The sequence below is a fragment of the Carassius auratus genome, unplaced genomic scaffold (genome assembly GCF_003368295.1).
Source record: "Carassius auratus strain Wakin unplaced genomic scaffold, ASM336829v1 scaf_tig00031255, whole genome shotgun sequence".
Lineage (NCBI taxonomy): Eukaryota > Metazoa > Chordata > Actinopteri > Cypriniformes > Cyprinidae > Carassius > Carassius auratus.
The window spans coordinates 39,070-60,763 of NW_020525905.1; the positions used below are offsets into that span (position 1 = coordinate 39,070).

General features: G+C 37.4%; 1 protein-coding gene across 2 annotated transcripts; it reads left to right on the forward strand.

The window, feature by feature from the left end:
- Window positions 1–4,713: 4,713 nt before the first annotated feature.
- On the forward strand, window positions 4,714–18,169 carry LOC113080408 (carcinoembryonic antigen-related cell adhesion molecule 1-like). 2 transcript variants are annotated; one of them, XM_026252584.1, is made up of 6 exons: window positions 4,714–4,837; window positions 11,043–11,363; window positions 11,495–11,830; window positions 16,379–16,495; window positions 16,635–16,660; window positions 18,038–18,169. In XM_026252584.1, the coding sequence occupies exons 1-6, from the start codon at window positions 4,834–4,836 to the stop codon at window positions 18,128–18,130; spliced, it is 897 nt and encodes a 298-aa protein (XP_026108369.1). In that variant the 5' UTR covers window positions 4,714–4,833; the 3' UTR covers window positions 18,131–18,169. The 2 variants fall into 2 exon arrangements, with proteins under 2 accessions (XP_026108369.1, XP_026108368.1); XM_026252583.1 differs by lacking the exon at window positions 4,714–4,837 and adding an exon at window positions 4,844–5,473.
- The last annotated feature ends 3,525 nt before the right edge of the window (window positions 18,170–21,694 follow it).

Sequence of the window (21,694 nt, forward strand, 5' to 3'; positions counted from 1 at the left end):
AGTGGATTAATAACTGGAGTGCCATTAGATGTGTGTATGGAAGAGCTTATGAGTAATATAAGTGGAGAAAAATACTTGGAGAATGTTTATGAACAGAGAAGGGAATAGAATGGAGAGTCTGTCAGTTGAACTTAGATTTGAAGGGAAGGAATTGCCAGATAAGGTAAAACTTGGCTTTATCAGCTTTTCAGTTAGACCATTCGTAGCCCCACCCTTAAGGTGTTATAATTGTCAAAAGTACGGGCATGTGGCCAGGGTGTGTAAATCAAGGAAAAGGTGTGCAAGATGCTGAGGGGAACATGACTATGGGAAGTGTGAGTGGGCAGGAATCAAGTGCTGCAACTGTGGAGGAGATCATAATATAGTGTTTGGAGGATGTGAAGTGAGGAAAAGAGCAATTGAGGTGCAGAATGAGAAAATTAAGAAGAATGTGACTTCTGCAGAAGGTGCTAAAGTGGTTATGTGGATATGTCGGTAAAGGAGAGACAAAAGATTATGTGGTGGTGGAGATATGGGTTAAATGATTGAAATATGTAATAATAAACTTTCATAATCCATGTAAGAAGTTATTGCTGAATGAGTTGGAAGAGATGATAAGGTCAAAATGAAGAGAGGGTTATTTGGTGAGGGGATTTCAATGCACAGAGTACGTTATGGGGAGGTTTAGTGACAGATGGTAATGGATTGGTGGTGGAGGAGTCGATAGATAAGAGGAATTTGGTATGTTTAAATGATGGGAATTATACTAGTGTAAATGTGTCAACAGGTGAAGAGTCTGTGCTAGATCTAACAATGGTAAATGGTAAAACTTGACAGAACAGAGTAATGAAATAAGGAAAGATGTGTTAAAGGAGTATCCTGATTTCTTGAGGATAAAAGAGACTGAACATATGTCACTAGATCTAAAAAAAATCCCTAAGTGAACTTAGAAATGCAATTAGAAGGATGAAACAATCTGCCCTGGGAATGGATGGAGTTAGTTATACTATGATGAAGCATTTCAGTGATAGTTCTATGAAGGTGATTCTGTCTTTTTATAACAAGGTTGGAAGGAAGCATTAATTATACCTATTAAAAAGCCTGGGAAAGATCCAAGTAATCCTGTGAGTTATCATCCAATAGCTTTAACTTCTCATCTATGTACGGTAATGGAGAAAATGATTACTGATAGACTGACATATCATTTAGAAAAAAGAAGCTGGTTTTCTCCTTATCAAAGCAGATTTAGGTGTGGAAGGGGGACTTTGGATTCAATAGTATCTTTAGAAGATGAAGTAAGAAAGGCAATTGTAAACAAGGAAAGTGTTATCGCTGTTTTCTTTGATAAAGAGAAGCAATATGTTGTGGGAAGAGGGATTATTAATCAAATTAGAGAAGTTGAGTATAAAAGGAAGAATGTACAATTGGATCAAAGAGTTTTTAATTGGATAAAGAATAAGGGTTAAAGCAGGAAAATATATCATCGAGTGGAGCAATTGAAAATGGAAGTCCCCAGGGCAGTGTATTAAGTCCACTGTTATTTATAATCATGATTAATGATGTTTTCTCAAAAATACATTCAAGTTTGGGGAAATCATTGTTTGCTGATGACGGGGCTCTTTGGTATAAAGGAAAGCAGGCACGTGCACAGGTAGGGCTCAACCTGTGCGGAGCACATGCCCTTTTTGCCCTTACACTCCGAAGTGCCCTTTTTTTGGTGTTTTTTTTTTTTTTTTTTTTTTTTTTTTTTTATCAATGCTATTGGTCACCCTTTACGTCTGTCTGTTTTACAAATATTAAGCAAATGAAAGTTCTTAAAACGAGCTTGTGTAAATCTTATTCGATCCTCAAGCTGTCAGTAAGCTGATAACTCCGCCCCCTCTATATTCATTGAATCAACTGAAGTTCCACAGCAGCCGCACAGTAGACAACAGCTGAGCTGAACAAAGTTTTGTGAAGGGTAAATAAATATCTTGTTGTTTGAATAAGTACTACTAAACACTATGTCTTTAAAGGCTCATATTTTATTTATTGGATGTCTGTCTGACTGACTGAGACAATATATAGCTAACACTTAAATAGCCTATGCATACAGTAGCATTTCATCTTTTATAAAATGCGATTTTGGCCAAATGCATTTTACCACAGGAAAAACTGAGCGCTCCGTCTATATAGCTACAAAAACTAGTTTGTAACTTGTAGATGAAAATGTAATGTGATGCAGGCAGCGGCAGGCACCGTCGCCGTTTTAATGACGGACAAAAAAAAAATCACATTTGCACACATTCGCTGGTCAAAAACTATATATTGATAAGTAATACAACAACATATAATTTGTTTTTACCATCGGAAAATCATAACAGGTGCGCCCTTGCGCTGTTTCGTACTGGAACTTACACAAAGCGACGAGTGATCCTCGTCACCTTTATAACTATATTTCTAAGAAATTTCTTCTTTGATTTATGATTGCTGATACACAATTTATTAACATTCAGGCTAATCATGTTATGGTATACTCTCCGCTCGTCCTCACATGTATAAAATGTAGTAAAACATGGTTTTACTACAGTAATGTAGTAGTAAAAAAAAAAAAAAAAAAAAAATACAGATCACTGTGAAATCTTTATATTTTATCATGCCGAATTTAATTCATGATTCATTCCAAGGCTTCATTTATTTGATCCAAAATACAGCAAAAACTGTAATATTGTGTAATATTTGTACAATTTTAAATAACTGTTTTCTATTTGAATATATTTTAATATATTGTAATTTATTTTTGTGAAATTCAAAGCTGAATTTTCAGCATCATTACTTCAGTTCAGTCTACGCTTCAGTGTCACGTGATCCTTCAGAAATGCTTTTCACTGCAACTGTACTTTTCACACTATTTTTATTTATTTTTTCATTGCTGGCTTATTTTAGGGATAGTGTAGTGAATAAGAGATCTTCAAGAGACCAACATCCCTGGTCCACCACAGTATCAAATTTTTGCCAGGTAGGCGGATACATGTTGGATATGTTATAGTAACGGTATGGCTATAGTTTCTTATAATCTGGAATTGAGTTGGACATAATTACTTAAATTATATTTTAAAAAAGTTTGTCAAAAATACTTGACTCATCGCTCACCTTCCCCTCTTCTCAATGTCATTCATAATCATGTTAACCAAATAATACAAATTAACTTATAAAACCAAACAGAATAGCTAAAAAAGAGAATATATATAATTTATTTTTTACTAAATAATCTTGATATAAAAAAAGGGAGGGGGTGCCCTTTTTCAGTTTCAGCACATGCCCCTCAAAAGGTCTGTGCACGGCCCTGAAGGAAAGAATATAGAGTATAGTATAAGGAAAATGCAGAGTGCATTAAATGAAGTGGAAAAGACAAAAGTAATACTGTTCACAAATAAAAAAAGGAAAGTAGATATTAAGCTAAAGTTATATAAAGAACTATAAAGTGTTAATATAGTTAGATTTCTTGGAGTATGGTTTGACAATAGATTAACATGGAAAGAACATATAGAAAAGATGGTAGGAAGATGTAAACGAGTAGTGAATGTGATGAGGTGTTATCGGGCCAAGAATGGGGAGCAGATAGAGTGGATCTAAAAACTATAAACATAGCCATGATAAGATCTACTTTGGATTATGGTTGTCTAGTATATTGCTCTGCAAATAAAACTAATTAAATTAAATTAGATAGAATTCAGTATCAAGCCTTAAGAATATGTTGTGGGGCATGTCTAACTTCTCCAGTCTCAGCGGTACCTGTAGAGATGAGAGAAATGCAGCTACAGATAAGAAGACGACAGTTAATGGCGTCCTATTGGGCAAACTTAAGAAGTCAGAGTGAAAATCATCCTACAGAAAAAGTATTGAGACTAAGCTGGGAACATGAGAGGAAGGAGTGTAATAGCTTTGGATGGAGAGTGGGGAAGATAATAAAAGCAATGAGTCTGGAAGAGGTTGGGTATGCTATAAGAATTCCCTCATCAGTACCAATGTGGGTTATGCCCCAGCCAGAAGTCGATCTTAGCCTATTAGAAAGAAGACAAAAGGAAGGGTCCGATGAGACAGAGATATGTAGTGTAAGTGAATATATGGGGTTATTGTATGGAGAGTTTATGCATATATTCACTGATGCTTCAAAAGACTCAGAAATGGGGGTGTGGGATCAGTACCCAAGATAAAAGTGGGAAAGAAAAATAGAATATCAGATTGTCTGTCAGTATATACAGGAGAAATGTTTGCTATAACTATGGCAATGAGGTGGATTAGTGAAGTTAAAATATCCAAGGCAATAGTATGTTCAGATTCTAGTGCAGTTCTAATAAGTTTAAATGAGCAGAAGTCAGAAACAAGACAAGAGATGATAATAGAAATTATGCAAGAACTATATTCATTAGAGCAAAATGGTATAATTTTACATTTTTTGTGGGTTCCAGCTCACATTGGGTTGAGTGGAAACGAAGAAGCAGATAAGCTTGCAAAAAAAGCGGTAGAACATGAGAATGTTGACATTCAGATACCATTCAGTGGGTCTGAAATTATATCTATTATTAAAAAGAACATTTGGAAAGAATGGCAGAAGCATTGGGACACAGATTCAAAAGGCAGACATTTGTATCAAATACAGCCAATAGTGGAGAAAGGAAGAGAATCAGGTAGGAGCAGAGCGGAGGACATCATCACAAGGTTACGACTGGGGCATACAAGATGCATCTAATAAAATTCAGTTCTCTTTTATACTCAGTCTGAGATAGCAAACCATCTCAAAAACGGCCGGACAATTAACGAACAGAGGACGGACGGAGAGCGTCTAAGCGTAAGCGCCGAATTTAAGATCGAATGTGTATGTAATTCCTTGATAAAGTTCTTATGATATTGAGCAATAAAAAAAAATAAGATTGTAGTTTAGGTTAGGGAAATCGAAAACGGCAGGGGATATGGAGACACGGGATGCTATTCGCTCTGTTGTGGAGAATTTTCCCTGTATTTGCCAACTGAAGCCCGAACAAGAAGAGTGTTTGTTTCACTTTGAATGGAGATGATGTTGAAGACCTCCCGGCAGGTTTTGGGAAAAGTTGAATTTATCATCTGTTACCGATCGTCAGCGAGAAACTGGGGAGGCAAAAGTCCAGCCGGGCGATTATTGTGATTGTGAACTGCTCCCTCCGGCATTTGCTCGATTGTTTTGTTTTCGCACTATTCGTGTGTTTACAGCGGAAGTTTGAGGCGGCTGAGCCGGATGTGAGGCGCATAACACACGTCATTTCCGAACGAATGTGATTGGCTTAACCAATGATTTCAAACTTCAGAGAAGCGGCAGACAAGCAGCTAGCAGTAATCTATGATATATAAAAAGAAGAAGAAAAAAAAAAAAAAAAAAACAAACAAGGGATAATTAATCGGAATTTGCTGTCATATCATTTTTGTGAAAAAATGCTTCGGTTTATTTTGATCTCAGTGTCGTCTTTACTCGCTAATGGTAAGACTTTTTATGTTACGATCTGGAGAAATCAACCATTGAAACTAATACTGATCGATACGAAATTATTTGAGCTAGAGAAGCTTTTATCCAACCATCTCATACCTGCTCGATAATTATATTGCTTTATAAATGTTTAAATCTTTTACATCAGATCTGATCACTGTAACGTTACAGTAAGTATTCCCGCACTCTACCCTATATCTGATGAGTGATTGTGTAAATCAATTATGTTATTCTTCTGTTTGTTTGTATGTTACATTATGAATCCAGATGCTTTGCTTTACTTTCTTCATTTCTTTCTCGTATTCGTAGATCCGTCTCTGTTCCGTCGACATAATAAATGCGCAAAAATTAAAGAGCTCTGGAATATTTAGTCGTGCCTCTGTGAAGTTCTGAAGGAATTGCCCCTGGCAACCGATAGCGTGTCCTAACATCATGGCCGATCGGCTCAGACCCCTCCCAAATCAACACAAATCGGCACGTGACTCCTCACTCTCAATACACTCTTAAAAATAAAGGTGCTTACTCTCGGCGTGACATTATGCATCTGGCTGAATCAAGGAAATGTGCCTCTTTTAACCTGTGACCTGTGTTTACCTGTTATGAAAATTAACCATGTTTTTTTTTTTATATATAGTAAAATGTGTTACATTTTACAGTTTATGACAGGGGTGTCAAACTCATTTAAGGTTGAGGGCCGGATCGGAGAAAATGTCCCCTTGTACGGGCCAAATTACCTTTTTGTTAAACTCTAGTTTGCCTACAATTACATTAATATTAACCATACAAACTACAATATAATTTACAAAAATGTATGTGTGTGTGTGTGTGTGTATAATATATATACACATATAGGAAATTTATGTTTTTGAAGATGATGATGATCTGTCTTTATGAGTGAACTCATTCAAAACGACTGGTTCATTTAGAAATGAAGTTAGTGATTGTCTTTATGAATGGGCCACTGAATCATAGATTCAAATGCTTTGTTCAAAAACAAAGATTAATTCAGTAACCAAATACGCAGTGCAGCACGGAGACAAACAATTGGTCTTACTTTGGCCTTGTTAAAAACTTTTCCTTGCCGAAACAGAGATGGGGGCCGTTTACATTTCGCGTCTTTTGCGCGCGCAAGTTCGTTATTTCCAATGTAGGCGCAAGGCATGCGCGCTCATAATGGAAGCGACGCGCACGCGGTGCGACGCGCCCGTTTTTTCCAGGCGCGTTCGCACCGCATCGAGTTAAAACATCTCAACTTTTCAGAATGCGCAAGCGCACCGCGGGTCATGTGAGAAGAACTAACCATTCAGCTTCATCCTTTCCCGTAACAATGTTGAAAGCTCAGCCAAGATGAAGAAACAGCTGTTCATAGCTGTATATGAATTGCCATTTTGAAATAAATTTAGTAGCAGAGCTACTGAGAGAGATTTTTTTGTGCTGCAAATCCATTTATCCTTTGCTGAAATTTACGCGTCTTCATGGAGAGAACACGTCATGGTTGCTTAGCAAAGACAGACGCCTCAGGGGCGCTTCTGCCCGAGCGCTTTGGAAAGAAGGAGAAAACGGCACGCCTAGCGTTTTCCACGCGTTTTTAGGCGCGGTATGTGAACGGCCCCATAGACATCATTGTGACTAATGTATCACACTTAATATAGCATCTTTTTAGTTGAGCTATTGTATAAAAGCGATCGCGCTGACATATCTTGAATTATATTGTAAAATGATAGCCTTCATCCGACACTGAAAAACTCTCTTGTTTTTTTTTTTTTTTTTTTTCTTTCCAAATTACAAAACGTTAGTTCGCAAATAATTAAAACACGAGTTAGGATATTAGTACATGATAAATATCGCACACTCCTTACTCTCTTACTTTTTCCATACGAAGTTGTCCAGTGAGTCAGAGTGTAATTTAATATTGGCCACGAGTTTGATTTAACTTACATGTTGGCGTTGAGCTAATAATACCTTTTTTTAAATTTCTCCTTAAATAGCTTGTCCGTCGTTCCAGGCCAATTTTTTTTTTCTTTTGGACATGTTTAAAAATAACACAAAAAATTGCCACACAAGCATCAGTTACAACGCAGCTATTAGCATATCCTCATGCTGCTCAAGATTCTGCTTTAAAATGTGCATGTTAAGTGTCCAGACTCCCGAGGCGCGATATTTACGTAAATAAATTAGTAATTTCTTCCTCTTTAAATTCAAAATAAAATGTTGTAGCGAACACACTTTATTTAATTTTCAAACAGATGTTTATTTTAATATTTTATATTATTGTTGAAATCCTCCTGCGGGCCGGATTGGACACCTCTGTGGGCCGTGTTTGCCCCGGGAGCCGTATGTTTGACACCCCTGGTTTATGGTGTTAAAGGGTTAGTTCACCAAAAAAGGAAAATTATGTCATTAATAACTCACCCTCATGTCCTTCCAAACCAGTGAGACCCCCGTTTATCTTCGGAACACAGTTTAAGATATTTTAGATTTAGTCCGAGAGCTCTCAGTCCCTCCATTGAAATTGTGTGTACGGTATACTGTCCATGTCCAGAAAGGTAAGAAAAACATCATCAAAGTAGTCCATGTGACATCAGAGGGTCCGTTGGAATTTTTTGAAGCATCGAAAATACATTTTGGTCCAAAAATAGCAAAAACGATGACTTCATTCAGCATTGTCTTCTCTTCCGTGTCTGTTGTGAGCGAGTTCAAAACACAACAGTTCAATGCGCATTAATCCACAAATGACTTAAGCTGTTAACTTAATGTGGCTGACACTCCCTCTGAGTTAAAACAAACCAATATCCCGGAGTAATTCATTTACTCAAACAGTACACTGACTGAACTGCTGTGAAGAGAGAACTGAAGATAAACACCGAGCCAGATAACGAACAACAGACTGACTCGCTCGCTTTAATGTACATTTCGGTGTCTCAGACAATAGTAAATTTGAGCCTATGGTTTTATTACAAACACTATCGTTAAAGGTGGGGTGAAATGCTATTTCATGCATACTGAGTTTTTTACACTGTTAAAGAGTTGGATTCCCATGCTAAACATGGACAAAGTTTCAAAAATTAAGTTGTACGTTTGTAGGAGTATTTTTGTTCCAAAAAAACCTCTTCCGGTTTGTCACAAGTTTCGGAAAGTTTTTTTCGAGTATGGCTCTGTGTGACGTTAGATGGAGCGGAATTTCCTTATATGGGTCCTAAGTGCGCGCTCTTCCGGCAGAGCGCGCACTCCCGTATAGCAGAGCACTGAGAGGCTGAGCACAGCCTGATCAGAGCGAGAGCGTCGCGAAAAGTCACAAAAGAAGTGTGTTTTTGGTTGCCAGGGCAAGACAACCCTGCACAGATTACCAAAAGAGAAACAGCATTAAGGGACCAGTGGATGGAGTTTATTTTTACAGAGCATCAACGGAGTTGTGCAAGTGTTTTTGTTTGTTCCCTCCATTTCGGATTGCACGTCGTTTATTTCTTAAGGATAATGCAGTCCCAACGGAAAAGGGTCACGATTGTGTGTTGGAACCGCAGGCGGTGAGTAAAACTGCTTCAAATATCTCTGTGTTGTTAACTCAGCTATCGGCGCGTAAGCACATCAACTAAACAACATTCGATGTTGTCATCAAACTGCACTTTCCACATGTACAGCTTAAAAAAAAAAAAAAAAAAAGACGACATAAAGTGGAACTTAGTCATTTTCCAAAACCGCTAAGCAAATATATACAGTTTCAGTACATACCACATAGCATACCGCCTTTGCTGATGCTGCTCTTGTTAAATTTCAGCCTCTGGATCTGTTTCACAGCTTCCACATGCTCTCAACTCAAAAGCCTACTGGCGCTCGTGATTCTTTAGCTCCGCCCACACGTCACGCCTCGCCTCTAGGCGCTCGTGTTTTTCCGGGAAAAATCGGTACAGACTATCTTTCTCTTATAAATATAATAAAAATAAAGACTTTTTGGAGTTATGAAGGATGCAGTACTACTCTATAGGTACTCAAGATTAACAGGATATTGAGTGAAAACGAGCATTTCACCCCCCACTATTTACTATAGTAAAAACATGATACATTTTCTTTAGAAACTAGCTGATGTCTCATTTGATTAATGTAAAAACTTAAAATTATTTTATCGTGGAAATGATTTGGAAACAGGTGATTTCTTATTTGATTGTAATGGTGAGTTAAATTGAAACTTTATATTCTAATTGAAACGCTGATTATATATATTAGCTACTTGGTAAATGTGTTAACTTGTGCTTTGTGTTCACAAGCTGTTATTTTAATTAACCTATAACAATATATAAAATATAAACCTTATTCTGTAGCCGAAAATTTGTATTTATTATTATTATTATTGTTATTATTAGGGGTGGCACTGTTCGCTGAAAAAACCCGAACCGTTCGGTTCACCACACAAGGTTCGGCATGCGCTGGGCACTGCGGTTCAACTTAAGCATCTGTAATATGGTTTGCTATAAAGCAAGTAAAACAAACTGGGTTCAACTAATATATGTTTCTGTTGATGGATGCGCATTCTGGATTCCCAGACATTACAACAATAGCGATAAGAGAAGAAGAAGAGAAAAAAAACACCTGGACAAACGATTCACTCAATGCCTTATGCTGGAATATGAAAGCAGTCATTTATTCCGTCATCATCCGGGTGCTGATAGCGCGTGCGCACAGATGAGACCTGAACAGCACACGTTAATATGTATTTAAATTAAACTTATTTAAGCTTTGCCAGTTTAAACATTTAAGAGCCAGAGGACGTTAGCTCGCGCCCGCAGTGAGAACAACTGTGCATGCGCTCACCCGAATGCTCGCTAATATAAGCTCTTCTGAAGTATTGTGTTTAAATGAAGAAATTCACACATAAATTTGGTCAAAATGCCCGTTTTGGTAAGTATCCTACAGCAGACATAGCCGGCTGAACATAGGCCACTGTATCAGTGCATTCTCTTAAAGTGACAGTCTTTATATTAATCGAACAGCAACAACAAAGAAATCACTCACTGCTCTTGATTAAAAAGCTTTTGTCACTTTAATAAAGAATCATCTTTCATTTATATAGTCCAATATGCAATGCTGTTTTACATTTGATTACTTTATTCAATTTCTGTATCTAAAAACTTATGCTAGACCTGCTTAAAAAAACCCCGGAAAATCACTGTTTGTTGTTTGTATCTTTACTCTGTTATATTTATTTGTACTGTTGCTTGTAGTTGGATAGAATATTCTTCTTTTTTTTTATTAGAAAGTATAGTTTTTCCATAAACATGGCTCATACCGAACTGAACCAAAAACCGTGAAACAAACCGAACCGTGAAAAAGTTGAACCAATGTTATATATATATATATATATATATATATATATATATATTACACACACCATTGTGTAGATAAAAACATTTAATTATATAAAAAAAGTTTTTTTTTTAATTTTAAAAATGAATCCAGTCATATTTCTCTACCTGCATTCTTGATGTGTAGGAGAAGGAGGGGAGTGGGTATTATTTGTTGCATTATTTCAGGCATGATTTATAATTCGTTTTGTTTTGTTTTTCTCCAGATGTTATTACGGCCAGAGTGACAGTGACAGAGGGAGATTCAGTTACTATATACACTAATGTTACAACAACACAGCAAGATGAGATTTTATGGTATTTTAATGACATCCGCATAGCTGTGATCACCGGAGATCTCAGCAGGATCTGTACAGATGTTCAGTGTAATGAAGACACTGAGAGATTCAGAGACAGACTGAAACTAGAGAAACAAACCGGATCCCTGACGATCACAGACATCAACACTACAGACACTGGACTTTATCAACTGAAGATCTTCAGCAGCAGTAGTATCAGTGAGAAGACCTTCAGTGTTACTGTTCTTGGTGAGACATTTAATAAATAATTTGCAACTTTGAAACACAATGCATTCACTAATGTTGTGTTTCATGCTGAAAGTCAAGATGGAGCGTCTGCCAGAAAACATCTTTCAAGCAGCTGTCGGTTTGTGTTTCAGATTCTCCTGATAAAGTGAAGACAATATCAGTGAAGGAGGGAGAATCTGTCACTTTTAATCCTGGTGTAATGACAACCCCAATTGATGTGATGAGGTGGTATTTTAATGACTCTCTCATCGCTGAAATCACTGGAGATCAGAGTAAGATCTGTTCAGATGTTCAGTGTAAAGAGAGATTCAGAGACAGACTGACGCTGGATCATCAGACTGGATCTCTGACCATCACAGACACCAGAACCACAGACTCAGGAGAATATAAAGTATTGATCATCAGCCACATCCTTCAGAACAGCGTCAGTGTCACCAGTTTGAAAACATTCATTTTTACTGTAATTGGTGAGTAAAATATAGTCTTTCAATGCCTTTCCAATTAAGGAATTTAAAAATACATTTTGAAATGTTTAAATAATCCCAGTAAATATTTTTTTATTGTGGACAAAAGTGAGCTTTGAGTCATTATTAAAATATAATTCAGATCTATCAGCTTTGCATAGGCATCACAATGACAAACTATTGTTACAACAAGCTTGTACTGGTCACAAGTCTAATGTTAAAAACATGTAAAATGAATAACATTAGTATAAAATTGAGTAAATTAGGTAAAATCAGTGGTCATGGCCTAATGGTTAAAGAGTCAAACTCGTAACTTGAAGGTTGCAGGTTTGAGTCTCAGTACTGGCAGGAGTTGTAGGTGGGGAAGAGTGAATGTACAGTGCACTCTTCCTCCTTCAATGAGGTGTCTTTGAGCATGGCAGTGAACCCCCAACTCACTGCTGGGTCTGTGCACTTAGATGGGATAAATGCAGAGCACACATTTGGAGTACGGGTTACCATACTTGCGCAATGTCACTTCACTCTCACCTTAATCAGGTTTCCTGAGAGCACTACTTTTAGTTGCTGTTCTTAAAAATAAATAAATAAAAATATTTTATTCACTAGATGGTGCCATTTACCATTTAAGTCAATATCATACAACTGATGACCAGAGTAGAAAGGTGTAAATAAGTTAAACTGATAATAAAAATTAAGCGTCCAGTGTGCGATACTTAGAAAGCTGTTCTAGTACTGATGGTTCTAGTACAGCAAGTTGCTGTGTGAACAGGACATTTTGAGACTTACCTGTAAGTAAATGCGATTGTGAATTCAAAAAACTGAGTACATAGCCATAAGGCGATTTTCACAAGTCGGCACGGCACGGCTCAGTACAGTACGGTACGGCTTGGAACAGCACGGATTGCATTTCCAATGCAGTTTAATATAGCTTTAGGGTGGGCGTTATTGTTGCTCCGCCTCATCAAGCTCTCGCTGAATCCGATCCTCTGCTATCAACGAGAGGAACGTCTGTACTTTCTCACCAGACAACGAAACAGCCATTATTTGGCTGTTAAATAAGGGGCACTTGTTCAAAACAGTTGCATTCAAGTTGCAAGTTCAGCGACACAGATAGTGAGGATTTTCTCCGGACAAACAGTGATCAGCAGTTAATATGTCACATTTTAATAATGGTACAGGTCACTTGGAACCTCAAACGAGGTGTTACTGAAAAAAGTACCAGGTACTGCAGTTCCATGGAACCTTTCAAACACAGAAAAGGTTCTTTATGGCTGAAAAGGTTCTTTATATTTTTAAAATGTTCTTATAGGAACTGTTCACTGAAATGTTCTTTGGTGTCGGATTCAGGACCACATTCCCAAGTGGCCTGGGTCACATTTGAAAAGATCAGATACAGGTCGCATAGCTGCAAAAAATCGGAATTGGGTCGTTTCACCCTACAGTGTGAACGTAGCCTAAGTTTTGTGAAGCGCTTCGTGTTTCCGTTTCACCACTGAATGGGATCCTCATCTGTTGGAATACATGGCTCCAGCAAGAACTGTTCCCACTCGTCTCGGCTGGACTCTCTGTAATCATCGCTAAAGAACTGGCTCAGCCTTTTCCGACGAGTGGGCATTGCATCCTCTTCAAAGCTAAAATATAAGTACATAAACCGATTAATCGTAATAATAATCGACGGATTAATCATTTATCAAAATAATCGTTAGTTGCAGCCCTAAAAACCACCCTAAACTTGGCTGGTTAAGGCTGGTCTCCCAGCGTGGTCAAATTGGTTTTAAATGGGTTGTTCGAGCTGGTTTCCCAACCCTGACCAGCTAAGGAAGTTGTCAAACCCCCCCCTAAAACCAGCCTTCAGACCAGCAAAGACCGGGCTGGATGACCAACTAAAATCTGTCAACCTGCTCAGGCTGGTTTAAGTGTTTTTATGTTGATGATACCCAGATTTACCTAGCCTCATCTCCAAAAGACTACAGCCCAATTGACTCCCTCTGCCAATGCATTGATTGAATTAATAGTTGGATGTGCCAGAACTTTCTTCAGTTAAACAAGGACAAAACTGAAGTCATTGCATTTGGAAACAAAGATGAAGCGTTCAAGGTGAATGCAGAATAGATTAGAACCAGACAATCTGAGCATATCACACCAGTCCTCAGGTCCTTACACTGGCTTCCAGTTACATTTAGGATTGATTTTTTTTTTACTTTTACTCCTAAACAAGTCACTAAATAACCTAGGACCGAAATATATTTCAGATATGCTCACTGAATATAAACCTAACAGAGCTCTCAGATCACTAGGATCGAGTTCACACAAAACAAGGGGAGTCTGCCTTCAGTTACTATGCTGCCCGCAGTTGGAATCAGCTTCCAGAAGAGATCAGATGTGCTAAAACACTAGTCACATTTAAATCTAGACTCAAAACGCATCTTTTTAGCTGTGCATTTATTGAATGATCACTGTGAGATGTCCGAACTGATTGCACTGTATTTTCACTGTTTTTTTTTTATTTAAATTTTTTTTATGTAAAATCATTTTCTAATGGTTTTAAAATCATTTTAAATAATAATTTTTTTTAAAATTGCTTCTTTTATTCTTGTTATTATTTTTCTTCATTATGATTTTTTTATTATTATATTACATTATATTATATTATATTAAATATTACATTATTATACTTTCTTTTATGTAAAGCACTTTGAATTACGATTGTGTACGAAATGTGGTATATATATAAAAAAACTTGCCTTTCCTTGCCTAGTGTTTTGTCACAATTAACTTTAAGGCTTACCATGATAAAAGTAATTGGGTTAAGCTTACTAATCTGTTTATCCACTTGGTCATTGCTATCATCATTTTAACACATTGCTTTTTATTTTTGGTTTGCCTGTTCTGCTCCCCAGAACGCTTCCCTCCTCTATTGGTTTTGGTCACTTAATGGAGGGTGAGCGGTTTATATAACTTAAAGGCGCAATATGTAATTTTTCTGCTTTAAAAATTGCAGAAATCACTATATCTATGTTATATATATTTTTTAGTTGTGTACTTACATCATCCCGACAGTTTCCACGAACTTTCAAATCCGGAGAAAATTATAGTTTAATTCGAAGACACGGCACGTTTCTTTATTTCCGTTTTGTCGCCCGTCTATGACGTCATATAAACTTTGACCCCTATAGTTTATCTAACTTCCTGCGGAACCGCCAAATACAAAGGTGAACAGAAACAAAGACGAGACGAAGAAGAAAAAGTAGTAGCCTTTATCGAGACTATTATATTTTATATTTATATTGTTTATATTCGTATTTAAACCTCAATCAATAACTTACTTATGGACCATGATTATGCTTTGCCTGCACGTTCTGTGAAGCGCAAACGCACGGGTGAAATAAATGACCCGAGATGGTTTTGGGACAAGAGAAGCAACAAGACACGGGTAAATATTGGAGTTGCATTACAAGATAGAGAGAGCTTCGTGACAAGCTGAAACTACAGAGAGATGCCGAACTCGCTTGCATTCTGATAAACAGGTATGCATCCATTCAGCTAACTGTATATATCCGTATATTTTGTGAAACGATGATGTCTTGTGTAAAACGCAGACGGACTAGCTCTCATGTAAATCTACATTTGTTCATCGGGCGGTTCATAGACTTTTTCATTGGGCGCACGGTTGTGTATATCAGTCTGGCTGCGGTGCCTTCTACAAACGCAGTTAAAGGCAAGGTGATGAGTAGACTGAAGTTGTGCTCAGGTGGATGTGCTGCAGGATTTGTTTCCCATACATTTATTTATTTTTTGAGACTCGCCACAATTTTAAAACTGATCTTTTTTCAAAAAGACTTCATTGAGTAACGTTGCGTACCGCACGTTTAATAATAATAATTCCTTACATTTATGTGTAAATATCAAAACGAGGCACAGGTGTTTTATATCGCTGTATTTCTGAAGGAAGACTTGCATGTTATATGCCTGATAGCAGCGTGTGAGCGTACCAGCTCTGCTTCGTTTACAGCTGTTACTGGGGAAACCTATATTTCTCGCGCTTTATGTCTATGCTTTAAAACATCTCCTGTTGGCAAATAATGAATTGCATTTTCATTAAGTCCGCCTGATCCACGCAGCAAACATTTTGTTTGTTATCAAAAAATATCTACTCTAGAGGGACTTGGCTGTTGTTATTGATTCTATTTGGAAGTCTACCGGAAGTTAAGTTAGGTCCACAAAAGCGCTCATGCGCAGTAACGTTTGTTTATGTTGTTGCCGTTGAAACCGTCTATATCTCTCCGTTCGAAAAGACATGATTGTCAAAATACTAAGTTAGAATGAGTGAGGAATGATAGGGAGCGACAAATGGCGCGTGTTCCAATGAACAACAACTCCCATGAGCCTTACGCTCTTTCCCGACGTCATCAAAGTACGTCTTATGTTATTATTTTGATTGAGTGACCCCTGGTGGCCAAAAATTACATACTACACGTTTAAGGCAACATTGATGCAACTACTGATTATCGTTCTCGATGTAGTAATGATGTCTGTCCTTATCTGTTTCAGATTCAGGTCTGTCTTCAGCTGCTGTAGCAGGAATATGTGCTGGTGTTGTTCTGTTGTTCGTGACTGCAGCAGCTGGTGTGATTTACTATCACAAGCGTCTTCAAGCAGGACAGAATAGTGAGTATTACACACAGATGATTTAACAAGATGAAAAAAAGTGTGAAAGGAATCTTTATAAGATGTAAAAAGTATTATTTATTTGTATTGTTATTATTATTTTTATTGTTTAATTGATTTTTATCTATTGTTCAAACAGATATCACGGCACAAACCAGTTATCAGGTGAGATACTATGTACACTGAGTCAAAGAATATAGAATACCCAAGGTATGTCACTCGTACAGTTTTGAAATGGGAAAAATGTAACGCTCAATATGGCCGCTCAATCACAGCAAGCCCCGCCTTCTGGATGAAGGAGCCAATCGCTAAATCAGTTTCTTCTCTTCAATGCCATGGCTATACTCCAGGTATTCCAGGCGGAAATGCTTCAATCCCTCGCCGGCAGCGTGGTTGACGCTGATGTCATCAGGGATCGGCACACTGATGGCTACTAAGTGCTATGCTTAAGCTATCAGCCGTTCCATGGGGTTCATGGTTGTCCTTATAGGCACCTGTGGCTTACCCTAGCTGATCTGAAGAACACCGATTGCAAGATGCTCTTAAATGCTCCAGTTACATCTTTCTGATCTCTTTGGTGATAGTGTGGAGTTGGTCGTGGAGCGTTTCTCTGAGACGCAGAAGCGCGCCAAATGTGATGAGCCTTGGAAGAGAGAGAACGCTCTGGAGGCCCCGTCCCCAAGCACCATGTTCAAAGGCAATCAGGACCCCCATGGTCCTGTGCGCTACGATTGACATGTGGGTTTAAATGCTGTTTGTGTGAGTTACGCAGTAGACTCTGTTTAACTTGTGTGCTTGAGTGCTCATTATGTTGTGTCTGCCCTATTTAGTGCAGCCTTCATGTTTATTGCATGTAGATATGCAAATTTTGTTAGGGTCGGAACAGATGTTTCATTGGTCTAGTTCCTCCTATCAGATGCGAGTACTCTTAGCAATGCGGCTATTGACTAGAACTGTCCTGCTTATGTGTGGATGTGATTGATCCTCGTTCAGGGCTTATCTTCACTGCTCTCACGGCGGGATTTTATACAGTTCCCATATACGTCTTAGCTGATGTAATGTTGAGATACCGCTTAGAGAAGGGAACGTCTCCGTTTACTATCGTAACCTCGGTTCCCTGAGAGGTGGGAACGAGACATCACGTTAGCCTCCGTGGTCGCTTTTTGAAAAGGGAAAATGAAAGTGACATACAGCCACGTATGGGGACCCATACTCAGACTTCGTGCTCTGCTTTTAAACCATCCAAAGTGCACACACACACACAGCAATGAACACACACACACACCGTCAACACACCCAGAGCAGTGGGCATCATTTATGCTGCGGCGCCCCGGGGAGCAGTAGGGGGTTCGGTGCCTTGCTCAAGGGCACCTCAGTCGTGGTATTGAGGGTGGCAAGAGCACTGTACATGCACTCCCCCCACCTACAATTCTTGATTTTGATCAGCTGTGCTGAAAAAATAATGTCTGTGCATCAAGAAAAAGCATAATTTGTAACTGAATCATCTTCATTTACCTTCTTTGAATCTGTGTTTTATTACAGGCAGGTCATTTACAAGACTTTTCCCTTCGGTCTGACCCTGAGATGTCACCTGGTGGGAAAGAGACTGAGGATGCCAGTGAGACCTCACTTTAACATCTTTGGTACCAGTACCAGGGCCAGCACTACCTATAGGCAGAGCAGGGTTCCTCAAATCTTCTTGCAGAGTTTAGCCCTAACCCTAATCAAACACACCCGAGCATGGTGATCAATGTCTTCAGGATCATTAGAAAATCACAGGTAGAAAAGTTTGATCAGGGTTGGAGATAAATTTTGCAGGAAAGTGGATCTCGCAAACCAGATTTGAGGATCCCTGCCCTAGTCCACCAGTCAAGACAGGCAGCAAAATACTAGCATCATTGTAGGGCTGCATTAGGATTGAGTCCCGCCGGGTCCCGCGGGACCCAACGCAAATCTCGCGGGAGCGAGAGGTTGTCTAGCAACATGATGGAGAAGATGTCAATAGATGATGTAGAAAAGAACCTAATGTTATTTATTAGTGTTGTTTTTTTGAGCACAGCCCCTCGTTGCCATTTGTTAATTAGGTCAAGAGGCGTGATGATGCCAGTGTTATTGAGCAGGCTGCCTAAGTTTTAATGTTTTTATTCTTATTTGTATTTTTCAAACAGAATACCTGCGACATTTGGCTAATAATTGTAAAACTGCTGTTTTTCATGTAGCCTAGTTTATCATATTATGTATTTTTTTTTTTGCAAAGCAGTCTTTTTTTATGTGCAAAGTTTTTGATAAAAACGAAATTATATTTGAATGTATTGTGTTTTGTCTTTTTTTTTTTTTTTTTTTTTTACATGCAGGCCAGGGAAACGAAACAAACAACCCCATGAATCTCTTTAATAATATCAATACAAATACGTGTTTTATTTTTTTCCTGCAGGACGGGAGAAGACACAAAATCAATGCATCTCTATTATTGTGCGGGAGTAAATTCTCAGAGTTTTGTGGGTGCGGGCGGGAGTGGGCATACATATTGCGGGAGCGGGCGGGAGTGTAACACATACGTTGCGGGAGCGGGCGGTAATGGTCAGAAATTCGGCGGGCGCGGGCGGGAGCGGGATGAAGAAAACAGTCCCGCGCAGGGCTCTACATCATTGCTCATTGGATATAGTTGTGATACTGTCACACAAAGACACATGTTTTTCTTGATTTTCATTTAATGTTTCCATTTCAAAGCAGGTCCCGTCTTCAGAATGTTCGCCGTAATGAACACATCCTTCAGGTGCTATGAATCAAAGGGTTAAATAGACATGCAAAAAGTACAGTTCCAAGTTATTTCCTGTGAGTTGTTGTCATCTATTTTGAAGTGATTACAATGTATTCTAAATATAATCTTGTTCTGTTCAACCAGCGTCATTTCTGGACAAAAAGAGCATGGACGCTGTTGACACCCCCAGATGTGACAATGAAATTGCTTCTACTTTGGAGCTAGTTTACTTGCACATGCAAAGAAGTTTGTATTCAAAGTGAAAAAAAAAAAAAAACCTTTTTAATGTTTCAAAAGAGATATGTGTATCTTCTAAATTCTGATGAAGATTACATTACTACTGTAACATAACACTTAATTTCAGTTTCATCTAACAGGTAGGGCTGCACGATTCTGGATAAATTGAGAATCACGATTTTTTTTTTTTTTTTTTGGTCTCATATAGAGATCACGATTGTCCTACGGTTCTGAACTAAATAATGTGTTACAAAATGTTATTGCTGCAGTCTATTTAAAAGTGTCTAATTAATATGAATGAATTATTAAACATTTTAATATACTACCATTCCAAAAGTCTTTGAACGGTAAGATTTTTTTTTTTTTTTTACAATTCTGTTCTGCTCACAGAGCCTACATTTATTTTATCCAAAATACAGTAAAAGTAGTAATGTTCTGATACATTTTACAATAAAAAAACTGCTTTCTATTGGAATATATTTTAAAATGTAATTTAATTCTGTGGTCAAAGTTGTATTTTCAGCATCATTGCTCCAGTCTTCAGTGTCACATGATCCTTCAGAAATCATTCTGATATGCTCTTTTGCCGCTCAAGGAACATTTTTTGTATTATTATTATAATTACTATTATGTTATCACAAGTATAAAATTAATACTTTTATTTAGCAAGGATTCTTTAAATTGATCAAGTGTGACAAAGACATTTATAACATGATTTCTATTTCACATAAATTTGGTTCTTCTGAACTTTCAAAGAAACCTGAAAAAAATCTACTCGTCTGTTTTCAACACAATAATAAGAAATGTTTTTTTTTTTTTTTTTACAGCAAATCAGAATATTAAAATAATTTCTGAAGGATCATGTGACACAGAGGACTGGAGTAATGATGCTGAAAATACATTCAAGTAGATAGCAGTTATTTTAAATTGTAAAAATATTTCAAAATTTTACTGAGCAGAAGAGACTTCTTTAAAAAGATTACACATCTTATGATTCAAAAAACCTGCCTGGTAGTGTATATATATATAGTATATTTAAACCCCCAATTTTTATATTAGAATGATTAAAAAGTTGTTTGAATCACTGATTCAACGACTCACTCATTCAAACCTACTTCACTTGTTTCATTACTGGATAAATCAGCGTTTTTGAACGATTCTCTTGAATGAAAAAATAATTCATTGAAAAAAAACATTAATACACTTGTCGCCACCTAGTGGTGAAACCACTATCTACACGAATGTTATTTGAAGCGCAGTACTTTCAAAAGGGGATTTGCTCTATTTTGATCGCTGCCAGATAGATATCAATGTTTATATCTGAACTATAAACTTTATTCCAGTATTTCTGTGATAATATGAATGACTGTAAGACAGAAATATTATTGTGTAGTTTAAAAGACCGTTTGTGAAGATGTTTTTTTTTAACCAAACATGGTAACTGCTCTCTCTGTGTCAGCGGCAGTGTGAACACAGATCTGAATGACCCGGTAAGACTTAGTCAAAGGTTTAACAGACTCAGGGAATCATTGTCATTTAGGAATGAGATCGAGAGGGTGTCTGCATCGAGATCGCGATCTTTTAACGATTAATCGTGCAGCTCTACAACTAGGCTGTTATGCTTATGTTTTTTTTTTTATATTACTTTTTTTAAAAATGAACCGTGATCAAACCAGCACCACGTTTTAAATATTTTTTGAAATTAGTTTGGTTTGCTTAAAAGTTTTTTTATATACTGATAGAAATGTTTTTTTTACTACATTTCTCATAAAACAAGAATTTATCAATGTTTGATTAATATTTGTATAGTTCTTTTTAATACTTTATGGATGACTGCCAACTGAATAAAAACCTTCTGTGATTATCCTTTTTTGGAAGTGGTGATTAATTTATTTCACTGGCAATTTAATTCATTGCATTTACATGCGAGGTGGGGTGGGAGATGAAGACCTATGGGGCATCCAAGGTAAATATTAAACCTAATTCTTCACATCATCTGTCCATAACAACTTGATTTGTATTTCAAAAATATAATAGAAGTTACCACCATCTCTGGTCACTACCACAATTTTTTTTTTTTTTAGATACAGAAATTATTATTATTTTTATTATTACGTAAGATCATCTACTTACATTTATGGCCTCCCATGGCCTGTACCATGAAGCTGATTTAACTGGCTAGGCAAGTTTCAGTTTAGTTT

Excerpts from the sequence above, each read along its gene's own strand:
- LOC113080408 (XM_026252583.1), top strand. The coding sequence starts at position 5,428 with ATGCTTCGGTTTATTTTGATCTCAGTGTCGTCTTTACTCGCTAATG. Across the intron at positions 16,496-16,634 it reads TCTTCAAGCAGGACAGAATA|ATATCACGGCACAAACCAGT; the intron begins GTGAGTATTACA and ends TTGTTCAAACAG. Across the intron at positions 16,661-18,037 it reads CGGCACAAACCAGTTATCAG|GCAGGTCATTTACAAGACTT; the intron begins GTGAGATACTAT and ends GTTTTATTACAG.